Source organism: Phascolarctos cinereus, unplaced genomic scaffold, assembly GCF_003287225.1.
Source record: "Phascolarctos cinereus isolate Bilbo 61053 unplaced genomic scaffold, phaCin_HiC Scaffold_1;HRSCAF=81, whole genome shotgun sequence".
Taxonomy (NCBI): Eukaryota; Metazoa; Chordata; class Mammalia; order Diprotodontia; family Phascolarctidae; genus Phascolarctos; species Phascolarctos cinereus.
Window position 1 is genome coordinate 128,062,665 of NW_027555514.1, and position 24,277 is coordinate 128,086,941.

The 24,277-nt window shown below is 33.6% G+C and overlaps 1 protein-coding gene across 1 annotated transcript in view; it reads left to right on the forward strand.

Annotated features, from left to right (window-relative positions):
* Window positions 1–24,277, forward strand: part of LOC110200652 (ankyrin repeat domain-containing protein 26-like) — a 75,204-nt gene that overhangs the window by 40,395 nt on the left and 10,532 nt on the right. Inside the window, exons 17-26 of the mRNA XM_078149949.1 lie at window positions 527–740; window positions 1,515–1,698; window positions 3,736–3,879; window positions 5,676–6,632; window positions 9,006–9,158; window positions 14,162–14,274; window positions 16,221–16,347; window positions 18,356–18,646; window positions 19,453–19,670; window positions 21,074–21,290. Of these exons, the coding sequence (XP_078006075.1) occupies window positions 527–740; window positions 1,515–1,698; window positions 3,736–3,879; window positions 5,676–6,632; window positions 9,006–9,158; window positions 14,162–14,274; window positions 16,221–16,347; window positions 18,356–18,646; window positions 19,453–19,670; window positions 21,074–21,290 (2,618 nt within the window). The remainder of the gene's footprint in view (window positions 1–526; window positions 741–1,514; window positions 1,699–3,735; window positions 3,880–5,675; window positions 6,633–9,005; window positions 9,159–14,161; window positions 14,275–16,220; window positions 16,348–18,355; window positions 18,647–19,452; window positions 19,671–21,073; window positions 21,291–24,277) is intronic.

Here is a 24,277-nt window from a genome sequence, read left to right on the forward strand (position 1 = left end):
AGAAGTCTGGCCAATGAATAAATGAGGATGGATGTTATTATATGAATGTTACATACAGATTTATATTGTAAGTTGCTAAAGAAGAAGCAGTGTTTACATATAACTAGGGTAAAATGTATTTATAATACGTATAAAATAATTCATTATATTTGCAATATATAGATATAAATATATAGTTCATTTTATTAATCTTATTTGTCCCAACCAGAGTACACATCAGAATGTTTACTTTTCACATATATTTTTCTCATATTATGAAGAATTCTGAGGTTTCAAATGGTTTTTTTATAAAGTAATGAGTAACTTATAGATTCTTTTTAATTGTCCACAATGTCCAGACAGAAATAGATTATTTTCAAATTCAATGTAAATCTTTTGACGAAATAATATTTTGGTATATTCTTAGGATTTATATGTGGATACTAATTTGTCATTGCCAGAGTATCAGAATTCTAAGTATACTGCTACTGTTCTGCAGATTTTAAAATACTTATATTTTTATTTACTTGTGTTTTTGTCTGTACAGATCCTATTAGCCTTTTGAAAATTCAGGATGCAATTCTTAGATATGAAAGATCAGTAGAACTTAAAAAAGGGCATTGTACACTACTCGCTGGAAAAGTTAAGAATTTAGAAAACAAGATTACTGAACTACAGGAAGAATTATCAGAAACAAGAGAAATGAAATCCCAGTTACAGCATCAAAAAGCAGAATGGGACAGAGAACTCTGTAGCCTCAGGTATCTAACTCATGAGTTTCAATAAAGACTTGAAAGCATTTCTCTTATGTTAAAGCATTGTGAGAGAGGATTTGAGGTTAGGAAGGCAAAAATGACACATTTTTAAAATAGTAATGAAATGAGCCCTACTTAATCATTTTTACTGTGTGGCCATCTATGAGAGATGCATTTTTTGTGGATTTTCAAAACTATAGTACAATTACTTGAGTTTTTTTTAAATAAAGTAAAAATTAAACTCTGAATAATTAATAGTAATGGTAAAATGGATGAGGGAAATGTAGAAATCATTCCCACACCTGATTTAAGTCAGGAATTTTATCTACATCATCCTCTAAACTTTTTACCAGAATCATTCATATGTATCAAAACTCAGGAATTTTTAAAAAGTCATTTCCTCTAGCTCCTCTCCATTGAATATAAGAAGCCAAAGCACCCAAAGAGCTATGTGATACATTTTTGATAGAAGTTTAATGCCCTGGAGTAGCCTGGATAGAGAAATGAGATCGTGTCTCATTTCTGACATATCCTGACTGTGTGAGCCTGAGCAAGTTACATAAATCCTCAGTGCCCCAGGCAATTATCTAAGACTCCAAATTGCAGAGCAGGGACCCATCTACATTAGTATTGGGAGTTTCCTGATGGTGAGTTCCCCACATGGATCCAGTTCTCCCCAAATTAATGTTCTTTTCCTATAGAGGTACAGATTAATATCCTTAAAGAGCATTCCTTATTTCTACTGAATTGTGGTTTTAAAAAAGAGCAGTTTTCATCTAGGTTTACACTGAAGCAAGAAGAAGAAAAGCGAATGACTGCAGAAATGCTATTTGAAAAAATTAGAGAACAGTTAAGAAGAAAAGAAGAACAGTATAGTAAAGAAGTGGAGCTAAAACAGCAACTTGAATTCTCTCTTAAAACTCTGGACCTTGAACTGAAAAGAGTGAGAAATAATTTGAAACAGGTAAATTGGAATTTAAAAATCAATATTTCCATCTTTTCTTTGTTAAAAATCTTTGTGGGTTCCCTGGGAGTGGGGAGGTGAATACTATAAAGTCTTTTTAATCCTAAAAAAAGGCCTATGGTATTTATGTCTAATATAAATAAGTTGGGTTCAATCATTCATAAATATGTATTCATAAAGATATAAAGAAAAATCAAGAAAAATATTCCCTTATTTTAGCATTTGAATGTAAAATTACAGCCTAAATAGCCATGGAAAGGTAAGATGGAGCTAATACTTTTTACAGTATGTCTCACAGTAGAGAATGAGTATGGAGTAGTGCTGAGTTAGAGAACCTGTGGCGTCTAGGCCATGTGGCCCTCTACATCCTCAAGTGCAGCCCTTTGACCGAATCCAAATTTCACAGTATAAATTCCATTAATAAAAGGATTTGTTCTGTAAAACTTGGATTCAGTCAAAAGGCCACACCCATGGACCTAGGAGGCCACACATGACCACAAGGACACAGGTTCCCCTCTCCTAGTGTAGTGGATAGAACTGGCCTCAAATCCACGAAGACCTGGGTTCAAGTGTTGTCACTGACAGATCTTGACTGTGTGAACCTGGGCAAGTCATTTCACCTGACCCCTGGCCAGAAGTGTCCAACTCCCCAAAAGCTACCCATAAAACACAGTACTGGGGGGATCTATTTGATATCACTACTCTAGGTAACTCTAAGACTATAAGTTCCAGAGAACTGCTTTACCTTGGTAAAGGGAGTTTCCTTACCTGAAAAGTCTCTAGGTCAATGAAATTTCAGGTTCAGTCCCTTTCTCTGTTCCTTATATTCCAATTTACCAACATCCTTCAGTCTTCCAGAAAAGTTTATTGTTCTCTAGCATCTTTAGCTCTTACTTATGCAATTAAAATTATCCAAGCCAAAAGGAGCAGCTAGGTGGCATATTGGATAGAGCACAGGCCTGAAGTCAGGAGGACCTGAGTTCGAATTTGCCCACAGACACTTGACACTAGCTGTGTGACCTTTTGCAGGTAACGTAACCCCAATTGCCTTGCCAAAAAAAAAAATTAAGCCTTTCTAAATGGAAGACAAAGTCTTAATAGATCAGAGTACTGAACTGAACCCACTAATAAGATGAAATTCAGTAAGAATGAATGTAAAGTTTTATAATAGGTACAGAAAATTAGTTTCACAATTATATGTTGGGGCAAATATGATTAGATAGCATTTTGTTGGAAAACATGTAGGAGTCTTAGTGAACTCTAAGTTTAATTTGAGTCAGTGCTGTTATTTGGCAACCACAAAGCTAATTTTGGATCCCATTAAGAGAAGCATAGCTTCCAAAACAGAGGAGGTAAAAATATGTCTGTATTCTGACCTTATCAGACCTCACCTGTAGTATTTTGTTCATTTGTGGCTAGCACAGAATTCTGGTAGCTGGTAAGCAGGTCGGCAAACGGGATGAGGAAGGGCCTCGAGTCTGTGACGTGTGAGGATTAGTTAAAGGAACTGGAAATGTTTATCCCTGAGAAAAGGAAACTCGAGGACCATGATAACTGTCTTCAGGTTTTTGAAGGATAGTCATGTGGAAGAAGGATTAAACTTGGCTCTGCTTCACCCTAAGAGCAAAGGATAGAAGTTGCAAAAATTTTAGGGTTACATTTTTAGGGTTAATGTTAGGAAAAAATTGCTGCCATATAGAACCATCCATAAATGAATGAGTTGCTTTGAGAAATGGTGGCCCCATCTCCTACCCCTCCATGGGAAGACTTCCAAGCCAAGGCTAAGTAAAGTCTAGTAAGAGTCAGGTACATAATAATGGGTATAGATTGGCCTGAATAGTTGTTGAGGTTCCTTTACAACTCTGAAATGCTGTCCTTCTTGTTGCTTTTAATTTTCATTGGCCTACTTTTCTTAAATTTTTTTTCAAATATTTTCCATTCTTTTTCAGATTCTGTATTCCAGTTAAAGGGAAAATGCTTTTGCTGACTTTTGAAGGAAAATTATTATTAAAAATTTTATGAAATTGTTTTCCTCAGGTTGAAGAAGAGCGAAATGACACTCAAAGACAACTTTCTCAGGAGCAAAGTGCCAGAGCTTTGCAGGACAGAATTCTGAATAATCCTCTTTGGAAGCAGAAAGAAATAGAAGCAGCTGCTTCCAAAATGATTCAGAGTTCTGAGGTATTCACTTTGGTCTTTTTCAAATCTAATTGCATATTTAAAAAGTCGGGATTTTTGTTCTTCATTTTTGGACATATTTGTCATCTGCAGTCATGTCCATCTGTCTGCAGCAGACAAGCAGTGACACACATAGTGACTAAAATCAGCACAGGTTGTTTTACTTTGTTGCTTCTTTTCTTTGAATCGAATGATCCCTCCGGAGACACAAGTGTACTTCTACTGGAACAAATCCCTGCCTCTCAGTAGAACCTCTGCCCTTTCTGGACATAGGGAGAAGGCAGCTCATCAGTTTCACTAACCCCTAAGGGGAGAAAGGAATGCAACCAGGTAGAAAGTGGCACCAAACACAAACCACTTTTCTTCCTTAATTAAGTGATTTCATCTGTTGGCCCTTTTACAAAACGTATCAGAATAGTTTGGTCTGTTTCACATTGTTGTCTCATGTTTCATAAAAGGGAAGGAAAAAAGTATTGCAACAAGAATAAATTTCACTTAGATTTCTAAAATAAGGCTCTACATTACAAGGACTCATTCGTTCACATTGATCACTGCTCAGCTAGAAAGAAACAAAAGTTCATCAAATGCCAAGTTTAGGGTTATTGATTTTCTTTGTTTTTTTCAACAGTGGTTTGAAGTAAATCATTCAGGTTGTTAGCCCGTAGTAATCCTTTGTTGCCTGGGCACTGGAGCGCTTCATTTAACTCAGCTGCTGCCTGTTGATACCTTTCTCCTGGCCTTATAGAAGGGATCTCCTAGAATGGGGCTCCTGGGCTTTTTGATATAGCTGTTTCCACCAGTCCTTAATGGGGCCAAATGCTCCTGGACCAGTTTTACTATGATGGGAGTGTCAAATCAACTTTTTTATGCTTTGGCATCAATAACGCTTTCATTATTCCTTTAAAATTTGATTGTTAGGGTTAGGTTGTCATCTTTTGACCACATTCTGGGCCTCTCTTTTCCTGTCCCTAAAATGAGAGGTTTGGACTAGATAACCTCTAAAAATTCTAAATCGATGCTCTGAAAATGCTACAGATCTATCAGAGAACGGATTGTTCTCAAAATGTATGCTAAGAAATTCTAAGACTGTTATCACTTCATTGGTCTATAGCTGAGATAGTTTTACCAGGACAGTGACTTTAACTGCAGGACAACTGTGTATGTTCAGCCTAAGAGGAAATTAGCTATTGGAAAAGAGTGCTAGATTTGGAGTCTGAAGAGACCTGGATTCAGATACTGCTTCTAACACGTATTAGGTGTGATGTGAGCAGGTTATTTAATAACTTTTCCTAACCTAAGTCCTCATCTTTAAAATGGGGACAGTAATATGAGTATTTCCCTCATAAGGGTATTACAAGGTTTATGTGAAATAATGTATCAAAATACTTTAAAAGGCCTCTATAAATATTAGGTATTGTTATTTTCATCATAACACTATGAATAGCCAGTGTGGGATAAAATGGATAACCAAAGGAAATAAAATATGCTGAAAGGCAGACAGATTTTGTGGCCTAAAAATACAGGGTTTGTAAAATGTACTCTATATCATATAATGAAATGCCCATCTGTTTTGAAGACTGACTATCCCAAGTACATATCTTCTGATTGATGTAGCACTTTTAAGAAATGTTCTTTCAGAAAACTGAGTTTGACAGAAAGGTGAAATAGGTGAAACTCCCTCATTTTACTTTTTCTTTGAATATACTAATTCTTTAGGCTTATTTTTAATTACTAAGGAAAAATCAGAATGCATAGTTTTATTTTTAGTAGCAATTTTTTTTTCTGTTTATTGTGTTTAGGGTCCTGATAGTCATGAAAAAGAAAAATATCTCCTGCATAAAAATCAAACCCTACAGGATGAAGTTACCATGCTCAAATTGGAACTAAACACAGTAAAAATTAAGGATCAAGAAAAAGAAAGTCAATATGCAGAAGAAAATGAAGTTTTGAAAGAAAAGGTTGATGAGCTTCAAAAGGAATTAAGACTGAATGAAGAAGCATTAACAAAAACAATATTCCAGTACAGTGGACAAGTAAATGTTCTGACAACTGAGAATGCAATGCTGAACTCTAAGTGGGAGAATGAAAAACAAAACAGAGACAGACTAGAGACAGAAATTGAATCGTACCGCTCCCGTCTGACTTCTGCTGTTCGTGATCATGAGCGAAGTCAGACATCAAAATTAGATCTTGAACATAGCTTTCAGCGAGAACGAGATGAGTGGCTTCGTTTACAGGACAAACTAAATTATGACTTGTCTAGTCTAAGAGAGAACAATGGTATCCTTTCTCAAGAGCTCTCTAAAGCTGAAAGTAAAGCCAATAGTTTAGAAAATGAGCTATACCATGTACGTGATTCCCTCAGAGAAAAGACACTAATTTTAGAAAGCACACAGAGAGAATTAAACCAGGCCCAACATAAAGCAAAGGAACTGGAACAGACAAATCAAATGGAAACAGAAAAACTGAACAAATACATCGTCAAACAAGAATCTATCCAAGAAAGATTAGCCCAAATCCAGAGTGAAAATATGTTGCTTCGACAACAGCTTGAAGATGCTCAAAACAAAGGCATCCTTAAAGAAAAGCTATTGAGTGATGCCCAGGTACAATTTGTTGATCTCTTCAATAAACTTCGTACTGATACCGAAAAACAAGTACTTATGATAGAAGAGAGAAATAAAGAGTTAATCAGTGAATGTAACCACTTAAGAGAGCAAATGTATAAATGTGCAAATGAGAAAGCAGAAAGAGAGGTAGGTCTTTAAATATTATCGTTTGATAAACATTTAACTTTTTGAAATGAAATTGAAAATAATTTTGATCAAGGCAAATTAGGAATTTGAATTTTTAGCAGGTAGATGATGTTATTGAATTTCATTGTAAAAATTCTGATGTGTAAGAAAGGAGAATGAGGAAGCAATAACATGATAAAAATCAACCTGATATCCATCTTTTAGATAAATTGACTCACTTTGCTTAAACATATTATGTAACCCATGAAATTTTAAAGGCAAAGTTTTGGTTTAATAAATGTACATAGAGTTAATCACTTGTAAATAAATACTGATAAATTTATAGTTCTAATCACATTCCTAATCCATTTTAATACATCAATAGAATAAATTAGTTGAAATGCTAAAACTTAAGATAAATCCTGAAAAATTATGCTAGGAAAAATGTAACAGTTCAAATGTGACATTTGAATTGAGATGGGATATTATAGTTACCCTTCCAAAAACCATTTAAACATCTTTATCAATCTGACTAGTTTTAATTCAAACTACTTGGAACTAATTTTAGAAACATTAAACACTGGATCATATTTTTAATGAAATTCCAAAGACTAGCAACTATTTTCCTTCAAAATTTAGGACAGTAATTCTGCTTAAAGAGATTACGGTTGTGTATTAAATATTAATTTTTTGTGCTATAGTAGTGCCATTTTAATAAAATGTGTTTTTGCTTCCCCACTACATATTTTTATCTTATTATTTTTTCACTATTTTACTAACCCTTCTTGCTTAATGTCCAAAATTACAGTTTCTGGGGATCACTGCCTTTCATTTATTAAAGATAGATAGCTTTTTACAGTCTCATAGCAGTTCTTATCTGATTTTTCATATATGCAATGGGTGGCAGGGCTCTAAATATTTTACTGGGTAACAATTTCATATAAAAATTGTTTAGATTTTAGTTTTAATGTGTATGATCACGTGTTTGAATCTAGTCATTTCATACTAGAATTTAGTTTTATTTGTCAGAATTAAATTAACTGTGCCAATTTTCCCTTTCACAACTTTATATTGGCTTCTTTTAACTTTATGTTTTCTTTAAAAAGTTTACTAGACTTTATTTTTACAAGATACTTAATTTTATCTAATAAGTTAGAAAATCTTTAATTTCTTTTTGTTTCTCAGTAATATGTTATTTCATTTGCTATTAGTAATATGTGCAATAATTTTCTTTGCTGCACGGTGAAAATGAATAGGATTTTTATAGCATGTATGTATATACATATACAAGTGTGTATTTGTATGTGTATATGTACATATACATGTATGTATATGTAGGTAGGTAGGTAGGTAGGTAGGTAGGTATGTAGGTATTCCTGCTAGGTTAGAGAATGAAATGAGATGAAATGACTACCCTTTAGCTGTGACCTTGCACCGTACTGTGTATACATAAGTAGGAGAAGTACCATATTTTTTACAGTTTCCCCTTTTTCTATCCCTTGAATGCAAACAGGAATGTAATTCCTATCCTAATAGAAAAAGGAACTGCTTTGAAGACTTGGTAAGGACAGTTGAAGATGCATACAGTAGCTAGTAAGCCCCCCCACCCCAATCTTTTTTTTTTTGCTTTCAGCACATCAAATCAGTCACTTCAAGTGCTTTTACCAAGCCTGACAAGCACATCAGTGCATATGTTCATCAGGGGAACTGTGAGAGGAAGGAAAATGCAACTTTTTTTCATAGATGTCCTCATTCTTATAAGGGCTAGTGCAAAGAAATAAGGTGGTTAACTTTTCTGAATTTTGGAAGGGAAAAACCCCTAATGTTTCTATCAAGTATGGGAAGCTATATATTCTTCCCTCCCATTCTGCCACCGTCCATGTCAATTGCACATAAAATATTTTATCCCCTATGTGGCTTTGGAGATATTATAATTCTCAAAAAGATGGAATAGGGAAATCAGGCTGAATGTATTGCTTTATGAGGAGAATACTAAGCAAATAGATAGCATTTGATTCATGTTGAATAGAGGGTGAGTGGTATAGTCAAAATAGCTTTGTAGTCTCAGAAGCTAAATTCCAATTCTTTTCTCTGTTACTAATTTATGTCTGTATTAATTACTAATTTACTTTATTACTATTTACATAATTACTTTATGACCTTGAGTAACTCCTTGGGGCTTAGTTTCCTCATCTGCAAAATGAGTTGGTTGAATTAAATAGTCCCTAAGACTTTGTCTAGTTGTAAATCCATGATATCTGTGAATATGTCATGAAATTAAGTTGCATGTGAAAATATTTATGTCAATTAATTTTCAAAGTATGTTTATTTTATATAAGCTAATATTGATTTATGAACTCAGTAATAGAAATAATTTGGGCATATTTCTATTAGGGTACAGTAAGAAAACTTCAACAAGAACTTGCTGATTCCCTAAAAAAACAGTCTATGACAGAAGCCTCACTAGAGGTTACATCACTTTATCGAAGTGATTTAGAAGATAAGAAAAAACAACTACAGAAGGAAATAGATGAAACCAAAAGTAACGTATGTATGCAAAAAATCAGAATTTGTCACTGATTAATTGAAAATGTTTTCAGTGTAATATTACTTTTTTTACCAGTATTATGTATTTCCTGAGCACTGAGCCTGTCACTTAAATTGACTTGTAACAAGACCTATAACTTCCACCAATTGTACTCTTAAATTGGGATAATTCTATTCACTCTTTAGAAGGTTGACAATTTTGTTTATCTATCCTCACCCAAGGAATGAGGTGTTTTTCTAAGTAACAACAACAAAATTATTTCTATTGTACTTTACAGTTAGAAAGCCCTTTACATACATTATCTCATTTAATGCCCAAAAGAGCTCCATGAAGTAGAAATGATTCATTTGCTTCTATTCAAACTGCTCCTTAAATGAAAAGGAAATGATATTACTTCACAATTTGAAAGTATATTAATTGTGCATGCAAAGTGAAATTGAAAATTAGAGTAATTAGATGGATAATCTCATCATTATCTGCTAATTTATTCAAACTGATCTCACCACGTTGATTTCCATCTCCATACAGATGGTCATGTTCTTCTTCTTGCTTAGTTAGTTATACTTCCCCATCTGTGCTACCTATCCAAAACCTATCCATTCTTCAGCACTCTGCTTTTCAAGTACCACCTTCACCTCTAAGATCCTTTTGAATTACAAAAGTATGATTCTTTTGCCATAAGCCTTTTTTTTTACTTTTCAGCCCTATTGATTTCACAGCCTTCTGAATTCCATTTTTCATCTGATACTATATATTAGTATTTAACTGTATATTGATTGCCTTATGTTGTTCATATCTGTTATCAAACTATCCTTTCCTGTGCCTAAGTCTTGCTTCCCCAACTAGATTGTAATTCCTTGAGGACAGGGATTATTTATACTTCTTTATCTTCCATAGAACTTCCTTTTCACAGAATGTTGGTGGTAGACATAAAAGTTGTAGGAGTAGGAGTAGTAGTAGATGCTAAATAAATATTTATTTGTTGATTTTGCCATGAAAGTTTAACTAAAAATAAAATTACTCCAAGGTAGTATTCAGACTAAACAATTTGAGTTTCTTTCTAGTCTGATTTTTTTATAAATTTTTAATTTCCCAGAGCCCTCCAATGGCAAAATAGAAATTTAGTGTAAAATTATTTTTCTCATTACTGTTATTATTAAAAACTATAAAAATGAAGAAGTTAAGTATAGAATACAGTTTCACAGTCGAATTCTCCTGAAGTGTTCCCTTTATTACTATAAAACATATTTCTCTATTCTAGGTTGTTGTCCTACATTTATATTATATGCAGTTAAAGGTATGGTATTCATCATTATACCAGCCAAAAGCTGTAGAAATGGATATTTCTGATATCCTTCAAAACACATTTTTAACCTAGTTATCATCATCAGTGGTAAAGTAATGGAAATCTATGCCAAAGCAGCCAAACATAGAGTTTTTGATGATGAGATTTTTCTCTGCTTAGAGGCTGCTTGGTGCAGATGTGGATAGAACTTTGGGCCTGGAGTTAGAAAGATCTGACTTCAGATGTGGCCTCAGATACTATCTGTGTGATCCTAGGCAAGTCACTTAATCTTTTTCAGTTTCCTCAACTGTAGAATGGGGACCTGCCCCCCAGGATTGTCGTGAGAATCAAATGGCACTTAATAAATGCTTGTTTCTCTGCTTCAGAAACATAAAGGCCAGTATTTCCTAATGTGCTGTGAAACAGTTCTCTTACCTAGTTAACAAGTATAATTGTCTTAACTGAGAATTAGGTCTAATCTCATTCTTATGAAAACTTTTTTTCTTTCATATTTGTACACTTGAGAAATATTTCTAGGTTTCAGAAATTAGAATTGGAATGAAATAAGTTTTATTTCTTAAGTAACTTTCCTATCACTCATTCTTTTTATTTCCCTCCTATTCTTTTTGGGCTACACTGATTAAAATATTAACCTTCAAAAGCTTTTTGCTTCAGGCTTTAGTCTAGAAACTAGGTGTGCACTGAGCCTCAGAAGGTATAGCAAGGAGGCAATAAATAAGAATCCATCTTTGGCCATATGAATTAACTCAGTTAATTGGCATTCAGGGCAAACTGGCACTATTTCTTCCCTGTCTTCTTTGCCTGATCATGCAAGTAACTAAGCTTTTGTTATATAATAATTAGGTGAAATTACTGTTTCTTCCTTGTTCCACATTTAATTCATCAACTAGTGAATGTCAGTAACGTGAATTACACTATGATAGGTTCTGACCAGGTTACAAAGAATATGTGTAAGACATGCCCTCTTTCCTGGAAGAATTTGCAGTCTCACTGGGAAGCCAATGCAAAGTAGAGGAAGTTCATTTATAATATAAGGTAGCATATAAACAAGTACCAAGTGAGTGGTATTTAAGTAAGTAATTTATAAAGCATTTATAAAATGGAGAGATCACTATGGTTAGAGAATAAAGCAGGTGGTCCTTAATCCAGTCCTCTTCTTACCAACATGAAAAATTCCTCAATACAGATTTCCTGAGTTACCACCCCTTTTGGAAGAACAATTGCCAAATAGCTAAGTTTAATAAAGTGTGTTTTAGATGATTGCATAAATATAAATTATTAAAAACCTGTATCTGAAGGTGACTCTTCCAAGATTTTAAGTACTGGCTCAGCCTCTTGCTGTCCATAAGACTTTTGACAAGTGGTTTTGTGTCTTCAGGCCTGTGTTTCCTCATATATAAAAGATGTACTAACTCATCACTAGGGTCCCTTTTTGCTGTAACAGTCTGCAATTCTAAGTGAGTGCTTTCTTGCTTAGAATAATAAGATATAATAATATCTTTTTAATAAAATACAATTTTATGTATTAATTTTATAACATATTTTATAATTATTAGTTAATACATAATAAAATATTTTGGTTAATATATAAACTAATATATTTTATAATTATTTTGTATATTATTAATATATAATTTTAATAATAAGAAGTACTTGCTTATTCTTATTCTCTAATCTAGTCAGCTCTCCCAAATCTACCATTAAAAAATATTTAATGAGTTCCTGCTATGTCCCTATACAATATCTCAGCATTAGATACTGAAATAATAAAGAGCTAAAGTGAATGGTGATACAAAAATTAGAAGCTAGAACTAACTAGAATGGCATGCTCACTGTATGCCACAAACAAAAATATCAAAGAATGCAGTGAAGGAAGAGATCATTGTTGCAAGATACCAAGAAAAGCTTTAGAGAAAAGATAGAACTTTGAGTTGCCTTTGAGAACTGGGAAGGGATCAATAGGATAGCAGAACAATACAGTCTAGAAAAAAAAAAGCAAAAGCACAGGAGTGTGAGAAGGGTTGCTGTAAAGAAACTAGAAGTAAAAGTTGGAAAAAATAGGATGTGGTTAGATTTTAGAGGAAGAAAGGCAGAAAAGTTTAGCCTCAATATGGTAGACCATGGCAGTCCAATTGTAGGTTCTTGAGTAGGTCATTAATATGATCTAAATAGTGTTTTATGAAGATTAACTTAGCATCTTGTAGTAAGGATTGGTATGGGGATGAAACTAAAACACAAAGACTGTAGCGCTTTTTTTAAAAATCCATAAGCAAGTGACTTCTTCCTAATATGTGCCTGCTTCCTAATATTTAAAATGAGAAGGTCAGAATAAGGTGTTCACCTCTTAATTTGTGATCCTCTGCTTAAGGTAATGAGTCTGGACTAAGGTGGTAGCCGTGATATGAAACAGGAAAGAGAAATACTATGAAGGAATAATTTACAGGGATGATAAATGACAAATCAAATAAGAGAAATAGGATCCTATGTTACAGTGAAGTCAGAGACTAAGAAAGGTTTTTGGGTACAGATAGAACTTCTGCCTATTGACAATGCAGTTTCAGTAGACTAGTATGGAGGTAATCTAGATTCCATGGAAATAAAGAAAAGTATTATGTTATATGCTTAGAGAGCTAGCCTCAGAATCAGGAAAACATCAGTTCAAATACCATCTCTGACATAAATGCCTTTGTGATCCTGGGCAAACCTTGCAAACTCTTGGTGCCCTAAGCCATTCCCTAAGACTCTGAGAGCTACAGATTCTAAATTGCAGGCTGGGTGCAGGGCCTGTCTCTTCCCTATACCAATTAAATCAGAGATACAGACCAAATAAGTAAGCAATCATAAATAAACAGATGAATGAAATGAGAATAAGAGATGAAGAAAGGGCAGCTGTGGGATAATCATTCATTGGAGAAGTTTGGAAGTGAAGAGGACAAATAGGAGTGAATGTTGAAGGGGCAGCAGAATTCAGCAGAATGAGGAGGGTTCTTTCTTCCTTTGTAAGACAGAGAAGACCACTGGCAAAGGGAGAGTTGAAAACTTTGAAAGGAAGTTGACAAAGGGACAGGTCATTTAACTGGCTCATAATTTAGAGCAATAGACAGCACTTAAGGAGAATAACAAAATATGAATTTACACAGGTTGCATCTCAGCCAAATACAGAGATTTGGAGAACAGTTTTATAGCCTAACCTAAGAGCACACACACACACAGACACACGCGCACACACACATCTATACATTTCATAATAGGAATGCTTAGAACATGGGCCAGGTGTGCCAACAGAGGGGAAATAGGGATGAGGGGACCATTTCCATTGGTTCTAGAGAAAGGGGGGAGGCCAGTGCTCCTCTAAGGTGTATTGGCCAACTTGGCCCACATTCTATGCATTCCTATGCATTTCAACCATTTTAAAATTTATTAACATTATTAGTGTAATTCACATATAGAGAGAGAGAGAGAAGAGAAATCAAATAAGAACTTTCATTGATCCAGATTTCAAAAAAGAAATAGTTTGTAGTGAAATCAGAGGAAGGCTATGTTGTTTTAAGTAAGATCAATCATTTTCAAATCTCTCCATATTTGTTTTGATTTTATAAACTACACTTAATATTTACAGTTGGATCTTGAGTTAATGAAAAGTATCCTTTTTAGAAATGTTCTTGTAATACTTTTCTTTATAAAATGTTTTCAAAGCTTAATTCTGAAAGGGAAAAATTAAAGAAACTCATTGAGTTAAAGCAATCTCTGGAAAATCGTCTAGAACAAGAAATGAAGAGAAATGATGAATTACAGAAAGAGCTCAGTGGGTAAGATACTTTTTTCCAGACTGTTTCAACCAAACATTAAGTAAGCAAAGACTTAACTATTTTGTTAAATCCTAAGTACAAATTCATTTTATACATTAACATTTGGATAATTACAGCATGTATCATTCTAAGTGAACAAAGAGTTTTTTTCATTTTCATTTTATTCACTAAATGATTAATGAAAATCAAACCTTCTGACCTGCATCTTTGAAGTTATAGTAAAATGCTGTGTAGCACATTTAAATGTTTTCCACAATTACACTCTATAGCATTTGACAGTCTCTTGTTAAGTATACTATTTCTGCACATAAATGTTTCTGTAAGGTAGGTCTCTATGTTTTCTATCCTAATTTATTTCCTTCATTATTCAATTATTTGTTCTTTTATCATTTATTCAAAAAGTATTATGAAACATCTGTTGAATATAAAATACTGTGCTAGTCCCTGGAGTTACAGACATGACTAATGTACAGTCCCTGCTTTGAAGGTGATTACATCTAGTGAAAGAGATAATGCAAGGACTCAAATAATGTGTACAAATAAGAATGTGGTAAGTGCTTAAGAATGGTCCAAAGAAAATGCAACAGAGACTAAAGGAGGAAAAGATCTCTTCTGACTTGGTGGGATCAGCAAGATTCCATTACAGATATGACTTTTGAGCTAGACCCTACAGAATTTCTTGGCCTAGAATTTAAGACCCTTCACAATGTGGCAGCATCTTGTCTTTCCACACTTAAATTATATTATTCTCTCTTTTACTGACTATTGTCTGTCCTTCAAAACATGCCTTGCGCTTTCCTGCCTCTGCCCTTTGCTTGTAATGTTCACTCAAGGCCTCTGCACTCATCCTTACCCAAATGCCTACTCTGGGGCCTACTCTGATCTGTTGTGGATAAAGAATGACCTTCACCATGAGATTTCCCATTACAATTTCTGCTACACTTCCCTAAAGCTCTTACCATTTGTTGTGTATTGTAATTATCTACATGCATATCTTATGTTCCAGCTGAATGAAAGCCCAGACCATGGTCTGTCTAAATTTAGTATTATATCACAACCTTTAGGGGTAAGCACTTGATGCTTTCTAGTTGAATTTTAATTGAATTCCAATTGATGAATTTTAATTGAATATGGCAAGAGGCCACCACTATTGAGGTATCAGATCCTCTGACCACAGGCTAGAGTCTGCATTTCCAGTGGCAGAGGAGAGTCTCCAAATCATCACGCGTTTTCCAGGACTGTAATTCAGTAGTGTTATGGTTTAATTAGGTTTTCGTGGGCTTTTATTGAACTGCTTTCTAGAGTACTAGCTCAGAGTGGGGAAGATAGATTCCCTGTTCCAACCAGTCAATTTACAAAGTAACTTTTGAGATCCAATTGACTTTTCAAGTTAGGGACTGCCTATATTACCTCCATTAAACAAACATTTTAAATGCAACTTTGTATTTTAATAACATTAAATGATATCATTTGTGTTTTGGGGGCTAGGGCATTTAAATACTTCACCAGCTAATTTACACAGATCTACAATTAAAATAGCAAAGGCACAAAACATCACCATAAAACTTTTCAAAATAAATTTACTTTTCACTTACATTTTTTATTATATTACTGGGAGGTATCCTCCTTTCTACAAATATTAGAGCATAACCAGAAATCATTTGGGGAATATTCTACAATGAACTTATATTAATGAAGAACTGACGATGAATATACATCTTTTGAAATAGAGATAAAATGATTAGTGAGGCTACTATTTTAACAAAATTGGATTTGAGTTGGGTGAGAACTCTTCTTAAATTTATTTTCTTCTCTGTGATTGAAGATAATTTAAGACAATGGGTCAAAAATAATATGTTTTAAATGTATTTAAATAATCTAAATATATGAATAAAAATATTTAAACTATAAAGAGTTTAACTTAATTATTCTGTTCATTCTCACAGATTTGAAAAACTGTTGAAAACAACACAAAAGAAATTAAGGGAATATGAAAAAGGAGATGTTTATGAGGAGGGACTGAAACAAACACATTCTGAAATGGAGAGACAAATTAATAGGTTAGAAAATAAGGTAATCCTTATTATTGGAAAATGTGAAATGTCATATCTTTATATTGTTTTTGAAATTATAGTTGTAACGGAACAGCAGTACCCATGAGAAGATAAAAGTCCCCATGCTTGGAAGGCAACATTTTCTATCTAAGCCCTAGTGACATAGTATTTGCTGCTCTGAGGGACTCAATACACAAGTTTGGGGGCTTTATATCTTCCTGAAAATTCTGGGCTCTAGTGACTTTCTATGTAGTTTTGCATATTAGAAACTTTTTTTCTACTCAAATTATGGAATTCATATGAAATATATCTATTTCATATGTTAAAAGCATTAAAAGCATTTCTCAAGGATTTAAAAGCGTTGTCAAGGGGGAGAAATATTAGGCTTGTTTTGCTCACGAATGAAAGTTGCAAAGATACAAATTTAGGTTTGATGTAAAGAAAAACTTTCTAGCAATTAGAGTGGTCTCAAAGGGGAAGTGGGTGGTTTGAAGAAACCAAATGCTGGAAAGCCTTTTATGGTCAGTATTTATAGGGCCTCTTTAAACCTCTAAGCTCCCTCTGATACTCTGCTTCTATAATCCTAAATATGAAAAAATATCCCCCCAAAAAGGTTGACTAATAGAAACAATTTGAAAAGTAGCAGCTCTTTAAGAGATTTTAAAATGACAAAAAACAAAGCAACCATTTGATTGCAGGGTGATCAATGTAAATATTAAGAAACTTCATAATACAACACAGAGTTATAAAAATTAAAGACTTTCTCTTTAAAAACAGGACTTGAGTTGGTTTAAGAGAGGGAAGGACTCTAGTATTAGAAGATTTTCACTTCATTCCACCAATAAGTGGGTAAAAACCATTCTATTGCAGTATGCCCTATACGTTGCTTTTCTATTTTGGAGAAGCAAATAATTTGCCCCCTGCTGGAAGAATAATAAATTGACTGATTCATCTGAAGCTACTAATCTTTTTTTAAGTTTCTAGTGTTTGGTGATATTGAGACATTTCCCCAACTTTAACATCTTATGCCACCTCAAGTTAGGGGAAAGTCACAAAGACGTTTTGAAAAACATCATAAGTGTTCAGATGAGGTAATGCTGGCAAACATAAAAGTGCTATGTAAATGCTAACTAGTAGTAGTCTATTTTTTCTTCTATAATGACACATGACTCCTTAAAAACATTTTATGTTACTATCAGTAATTTTCCTAGTTCATGTCTGCTGTCTTGCAGTTCTCATCAATGTTTATCAAAAAGAATCAATTTCTTAACATATATTGAGTTTTTGCCCTTTGGAACTCGGTGGTGTCACACTTTTTTGTTTATCACTTATTTCAGTCAGTCATCTAACTCCAGGGGCTGAGGGAAAACAGGTAGAAGTCCTGCTAAGCTTGTTGGTTTATATTGTGAGGTACTCGGGGAGCAGGAAGAGGACCATTACACAACAGAAACTCTGGTAAATGTGATTTGTTCCCTTGGTACTATCACCAGAGTTTTGTAGACGAGAAAGACATTATTTTCTCTGGCTCTGTAACTGAACATCTCACCATGTGACATTCAAATTATCAAATTTATTTGCTTTCTCGGTAAAGTCTACCATCATAGAATCAATGTTCTCATCAGGATGATAAAAGGGAATCTCATTTCTTTCCAAATTCCTTTTAAGATCTATTGTTGCTTTAGGCGTGATCTACTATGAATTTTATTGATATCTGTTCACTGTGCTTAAAGTTGGGTGGAAAAGACACATGGAAAAATTAGAGAACACAGAAGATAACATGGGATCAAGTACTAGATGTGGATGATACCGACTGTAAGAGCTAGTAATATCATTTCAAGGTTTCTCCTTTCAGTCTTAACTTTGTTTTTGATTTGTCAATTTACCTAAATAATCATTTTAGGAAATGCATTTTGTAGCTGAAATATAAGGATGATGATACATTTAATAATTTAATCTTGTTAGTATTTAAGTTGAAAGAGCTTTATTTTACTTGTGTAATTTGCTAACCTGATATTTTATACAAACAGATTGAAGACCTTACCCAACAATTGGAAGCAGCATCTTCAAGATGTAAGCAGTTGGAATCAATGAATCAAAGTCTTGGAGAAGAGTTACTGTCCATGAAAATCTTGCAAAAGAAATGTGACAAGCTGGAAGAGAATAAAAGACAATTGGAAGAAGAAGTAGTTAATCTTAAGCATCATTTGGAAATTACTAAGCTAGAAGGCAGTCAAATAGAACAATATAAACGTGAGATTGAAGAACGAGCGAGGCAAGAGATTGTTGAAAAACTAAAAGAAGTCAACCTATTCTTACAGGTTACTTTATTTATGCCTACTATGCTTTTAAAATTTTTTTTTGTAAATGAAGGTTTAGGATTTTTTCCCTCTTCTAAATTTAGAATTTTTTTTTTAATTTTTCTCCCTCTGCCTTCTTTTCTATGGGTTTCCATGAGCTTGATATCTCTGTTTTTTCAATAAAGAAAATAATAGCCTTTGAAATCATAAGTGAAAATAACCACATATACTGTCAGTTGAGATGGGGTTTTTTGGTGGGGGGTTGGGTTGTTCTTTTTTTTTTTTTTTGGCTAGGCAAATTGGGGTTTAGTGATTTGCCCAGGGTCACACAGCTAGTAAATATCAAGTGTCTCAGGCTGGATTTGAACTCAGGCCCTCTTGACTTCAGGGCCAATGCTCTATATAAATTGAATTTTTAAAAAATGATTGGCGTAATTAGAAAAAAAATTGAAGGGTGTGTTTTTATTGATTTAACAAATATTTTAATTGTAACAAAACATTCAGAAGATTCTAGAGTTATTTTTTTAGAATTATACCTATTGTTTTTATAATGATCATAATATTAGTGCTAGGATAAGAACTAGTGAACTAACATCCAATAGAAACAGGTTGGTTTTTTTTTTAAGTTCAAATTTAATTCAGCTGGCCTTGATAATGAGTACTTTCAAAGTTAGACTCTATCTTTAGAAATTCAGAATTGCTCTCTGAATCACTGACTGAAATTAAAACGAAACCTAACAGATTATGGTAACAAACAGCTTATAATCTTCAGGGTAGAGTTGGGCAGTTTTTTGTTTATTTCCTTCTTTGTTTTCCATTTGGTTTAGATACAAGCAGCATCCCAAGAGAACTTAGAACAATTAAGAGAAAATAACGATGCTTCCCTAAGAAACCAAATGGAGCAACGAATTAGAGATCTGGAAACAGAAATCTCCAAAATGAAAAAGTCACATCAAGAGTCTGCTGAGGCAGAGCGAGAGAGATACAGACAGCTTTATTCTGAAGAATTAAAAATCAGAAAATCATTGTCAAACAAATTAGACAGGTAAGCCCAAACCAGGGACACTAAGAAAGTAGTACTTAAACTTATCAGATTGCTTTTAAAGTTTTCCATTTTGAATTTAGCAAATCCTTAATGGATTGATCTATGACTTCATTGAGAAATGGGGGTTAACTGTAGAGATTATACTTTTATACATATTAGTAAACCAAATAATTTTTAAAATGTTAACAAGGTTAACAAAAGAATGCAGTGTGGTATATTGGGAAGATGATATTCTGGCTGTAGAGTCAAAGGACCTGGCTTCAAATCTTGCCTCTGATGCTTACTACTGTATGACCTTGAGCAAGTCATTTAATTTCCTGGGGTCTCAGTTTCCTCATCTTTAAAATGAGGATATTTGATTAGGTGGCTTCTGAGATCCCTTTCAGTCCTCAATCTATTTTTAAATGTGTCTTATTGAAATGCCATATTATTTCTTTTTACTATCTGCTACAGATTAGTTCTTCCAGGATGAAGTTAAATATTTTGAAAATTAACATAACATTATTCTCATTTTGCCAAGTAATAATACTAAAATGTTTAAAGTATTTCTGAAAATGTATAACCGGATCATAGCAATATATAACACATTATAAATAACCTCCTAATGGTGGCAACCAGGACTGAACAACTCAAGGTCATCCTGCTGACCCACAACAAGTCGTACCATGCCCCTCAGTTCCCTGTTGTCCCACCCTTTCAATTTTCTGTACAAGTGAAAGCTCATTGAGGAAGCTAATGGAGGGAAAAAGAAAGAAACGAAATATTACAGAAGGGTTTGGATTAGAGTCTTTGATAACCAAAAGATACTGTCTGTTAAAAAAAAAAAAGGAATGGAGCAATCTGCTTTGCTGTATATCTTGGTGACAATGGTGGGTAGGTGTTATGGGCTGGCTATTCAGCTGAGAGCCTCAGGACTATTTTTAGCCTCAACTGAGTCACCTCCTTTTCTCCCTAGAGACTGCATCCCTGAGTCATTTGGCTGCTACCTGGGTCCTGGAGACACTGCCTGGGATAATCATCCAGATTTGATACCTACCCTTAAAACAACTGTACTAATTTCCAATGTGAATTTATAGACTGCAAGTCTTTTTAATGACTTCCTTAAAGATCAGATTAGTTAGGAACCCCAGGTTTGCATGTATCTTTTTTGGTTTGGTTTGTTTTTGATTTTCCCAGGACAGTTGGAAAAACTTTTTCTTCACTCAATTTCTTTATACCATTTATTTGGAAAAAACTTTAATGGAAGGAACTCAATTATGCAAAAACTTTAATAACTTTCATATTTTACTTGTTGTCAGAGTTAAGAAACTACTCAGGGAAAAATCACAATTATGAGAGCATTAATAAAAAAACAACCATTTAAGAAAAATGCTAACCATTTTTGTGCTTTAAAATGTTCACAGAACTACAGAGAGGTTAGCTGAGGTGAGTGCCCAACACCTGAATGAAAAACAAAAGAATAAAATTTTAATCAACAGTTTTACTGCAAGTCCAGTTCTGGAGCCACCACATGTTGGGAATATGGTCCTCAGTAGAAATCTTATTCCAAGAGGAAATTTAGTATATTCTACTGGAAACATAGTGTCTTCAAAAAGCAGAGTGGAGGGCTACTTGGCAAAGGTTAGTCTTTTAGAATTTTTTTTTCCCTTTATGTTAAGGACATAATGTAAATAATATTCATCTTAGTGAAACATCCTGCTTAAGTATTTTTGAATGTGTCATATTGGTTTTTGTGATGTATTAAAATGAAGGTGGTCCTTTTACCTAATGATAATTAAAAATGCTAGGTAATGAATTTTTAAAAAGTTTTTTTAGATCCGCAGCTATTATATATATATATATATATATATATCAATCACTCTGTTAACTTCTCAGATATACTCATATTTGGTTTTACACAATTTTGTACCCATAAGGATTCTTTAAATTTAATATTTTAATAAAATTAATATTTTCTCACTAACCAATACTTAAAGAGAGGCTTTATCTCCTCTGATTTATTTTCCCATGTTAATGGCATCTTATTAAAATATAGTCCTTCTGTGATTCTTCTTTCTGTTTCTTTTTAAGAATTTCTTAAAATAAACACAGGTGTATAAACACACAAAAAACATACATATATAAATACAATCTCTTCTTTTAGAGTATCTTAGAGAGCTCTTTTGCAAAGCAATCTCATGTGATATGAATAATTATCTCTTCTAATTTAGCTTTTTAGTTCATATTTGTATAAAGGTTTTCTTAAACCAGGCATTTAACCTTAAGAGATATTGTATATCTATGGCATCTTCCTCCCACTTCATTAAACATGCACATTTCTAAGGACCTCCCAGCACTGACACAATAAATGTAATGCAATCAACATCAAGTTCAGCAAATGTTTAGATTTTTTAAAGACATTGCTAAAGTGCCCTCAAAAATGTATATATTGAATGAATTAATCAGTCAGCTGATAAAGATGAAAGGATTAAGCTTTATGGGTCTATATCTTGTAAGCATCTGTGTGATATCACTATGACAAAGAAACATGAATGTTATGAAACATTTAATTAAAATGATCATTTTTAAAAACAGATTGTTTTGCAACATTGAGGAAAATATTCCACATGAAAGTCTCCTTATTGACTCTGAGTTGACCACTTCATTTTACCTGTACAGACACAGGCATTATATTTACTCTTTCCCTTTGGGAATCAGCTCACTTACATTCCTTTCTTTTGTTTCACTGAATCTTCTGATATAAAATCTATAAATGTGTTCTTACTTCTTCAGCTCCTTGATCAACAGTCTGTTTCTTCCTTCTCTTCTCTGCAATCAGATTCGTGAAAAGGTGTGTAGTCAACATTGCTCAATGTTCTTCTTGGCTCTCTATTTGTGGCTTAGACTCCTTTGGTCTAATATCTGATTTTTTAAAAAAAAGTATCACTCCATATGAATGTATTTTAAAAGAAAGCTGAGTATGTTAAATCAAGTGTATGATATAGAGATGGTTAGAGCAGACCACACTTTATTTTGTTACATTTGGATAAATCACCTGCATCTTCTCATCATCTGACATTAAATGCATCCTGAGCAAATGGCATCCATCACACTGCAATCTTAAGAAATGTAAAAATTTAATGAAAACATATTGCTCGATACTGTATGCAAATACTTCAATGACAGTTGCCTCAAAAGATGATGAAACATTATTTCCAATGTGGAATCTTGAATCCTACTATTCATTGTTAGCTTTAAGTAAATTGTGAACTCCTTGGAGTCAAGGACTGTTTCTCCCCTTCTTTTGTGTTGCTTGGGGCACAATACACAATGTTTTCAATCTAGCAGGTGCCCGGTTGAAATTTTAAAGTTGAATTAGTCAGTTGAATGGATGAAAGTGCATTTGTATTCAAGTACTCTGCAATATTACATGCTGTCTTCATTCATTTTTTAAAAATGTTTATGTATCCATCTTAGCATTTATTTTATTTCAAATCTGGCCTGTGATTTCATCCATACAGGGAGCTCCTAGTTAGGAACTCCCTCTACCAATGCAGATCTGCAGCTGCTTTGAAACCTGTAGTATTAGGGAGTTGACAATGGAAAAGAATGGTTCGTATGCCTTATCTAGAGAGATACCCAACAAGTATGTTTCAGAGACGGCATTGAACTCTTCCCAATTCTGAGGTCCTGTCTATCCACTAAGGCACATTGTATTTTAAATCCAAATTATCTCAATTTCAGGAAAAAACAAAATTTAAAAATAAAGACTTAGACTGGGTCCTGCTTGTAAATCCACTTCCTTTTTTTTTTAATTGAGTTTTTTTTTAAAAATTTATTTGTTGTCTGCTTATATTCTGGCTGTTAAATTTTCAAAAGCAAAATAAACTGAAGGTTCCCAATATTCATTTTTCAGGATGACACAGTTACAGATTAAATATAAGATCTATAATTTTACAAACCAATGATAGTATTTTCAAAGAAGGAAAACACATGAGGGAAACCTAGTATAATGATTAATAATCCACTGAGTACTTTTCTTTTCTTCCACCCAACTATCAACCTGATAAGTTTTTTGACAGTTTACAAAGAGAAAATCCTTTTATCATTTCACCAAAGTTAGGAGTCCTCTGTTCTGGCACCATTAGCTTCACTTCTTTCCTACCCCTTCCTTTTTGTCATAGATCTCACCATTGTCCTAACCTGGTGTTTCCATTGGTAGAGATGAGAATTAACTTTAACTTTAAAGGTTTGTAAGGATTGTTTATATTAACCCTAACTTTGAGAATACTTATTCTTATTGGAGGATGTGAATAATAACCACCTACATTGGTATAGTGCCTTCCTTCTAACAACACTGTGGGAGAATCCTCCAGCTGAAGGGAATACCTTATTGTATACCAGAGAATTCATACTTCAGGGAAACACTCAAAGCATAAATATGAAAAAAGCAGTCTCATAACTTATTTCACATGAGAGAATTCATAACGGAGTGAAGCAATTTTCACGTGGTAATTGTGAGGAAAGCTTCAGTCACAAATCACCAACGTTAAAGAATTCATATTAGAGAGAAATTATATTAATACAGTGAATGTGATGTAGGAAAGGGATCAGACTTGTTAGTATAG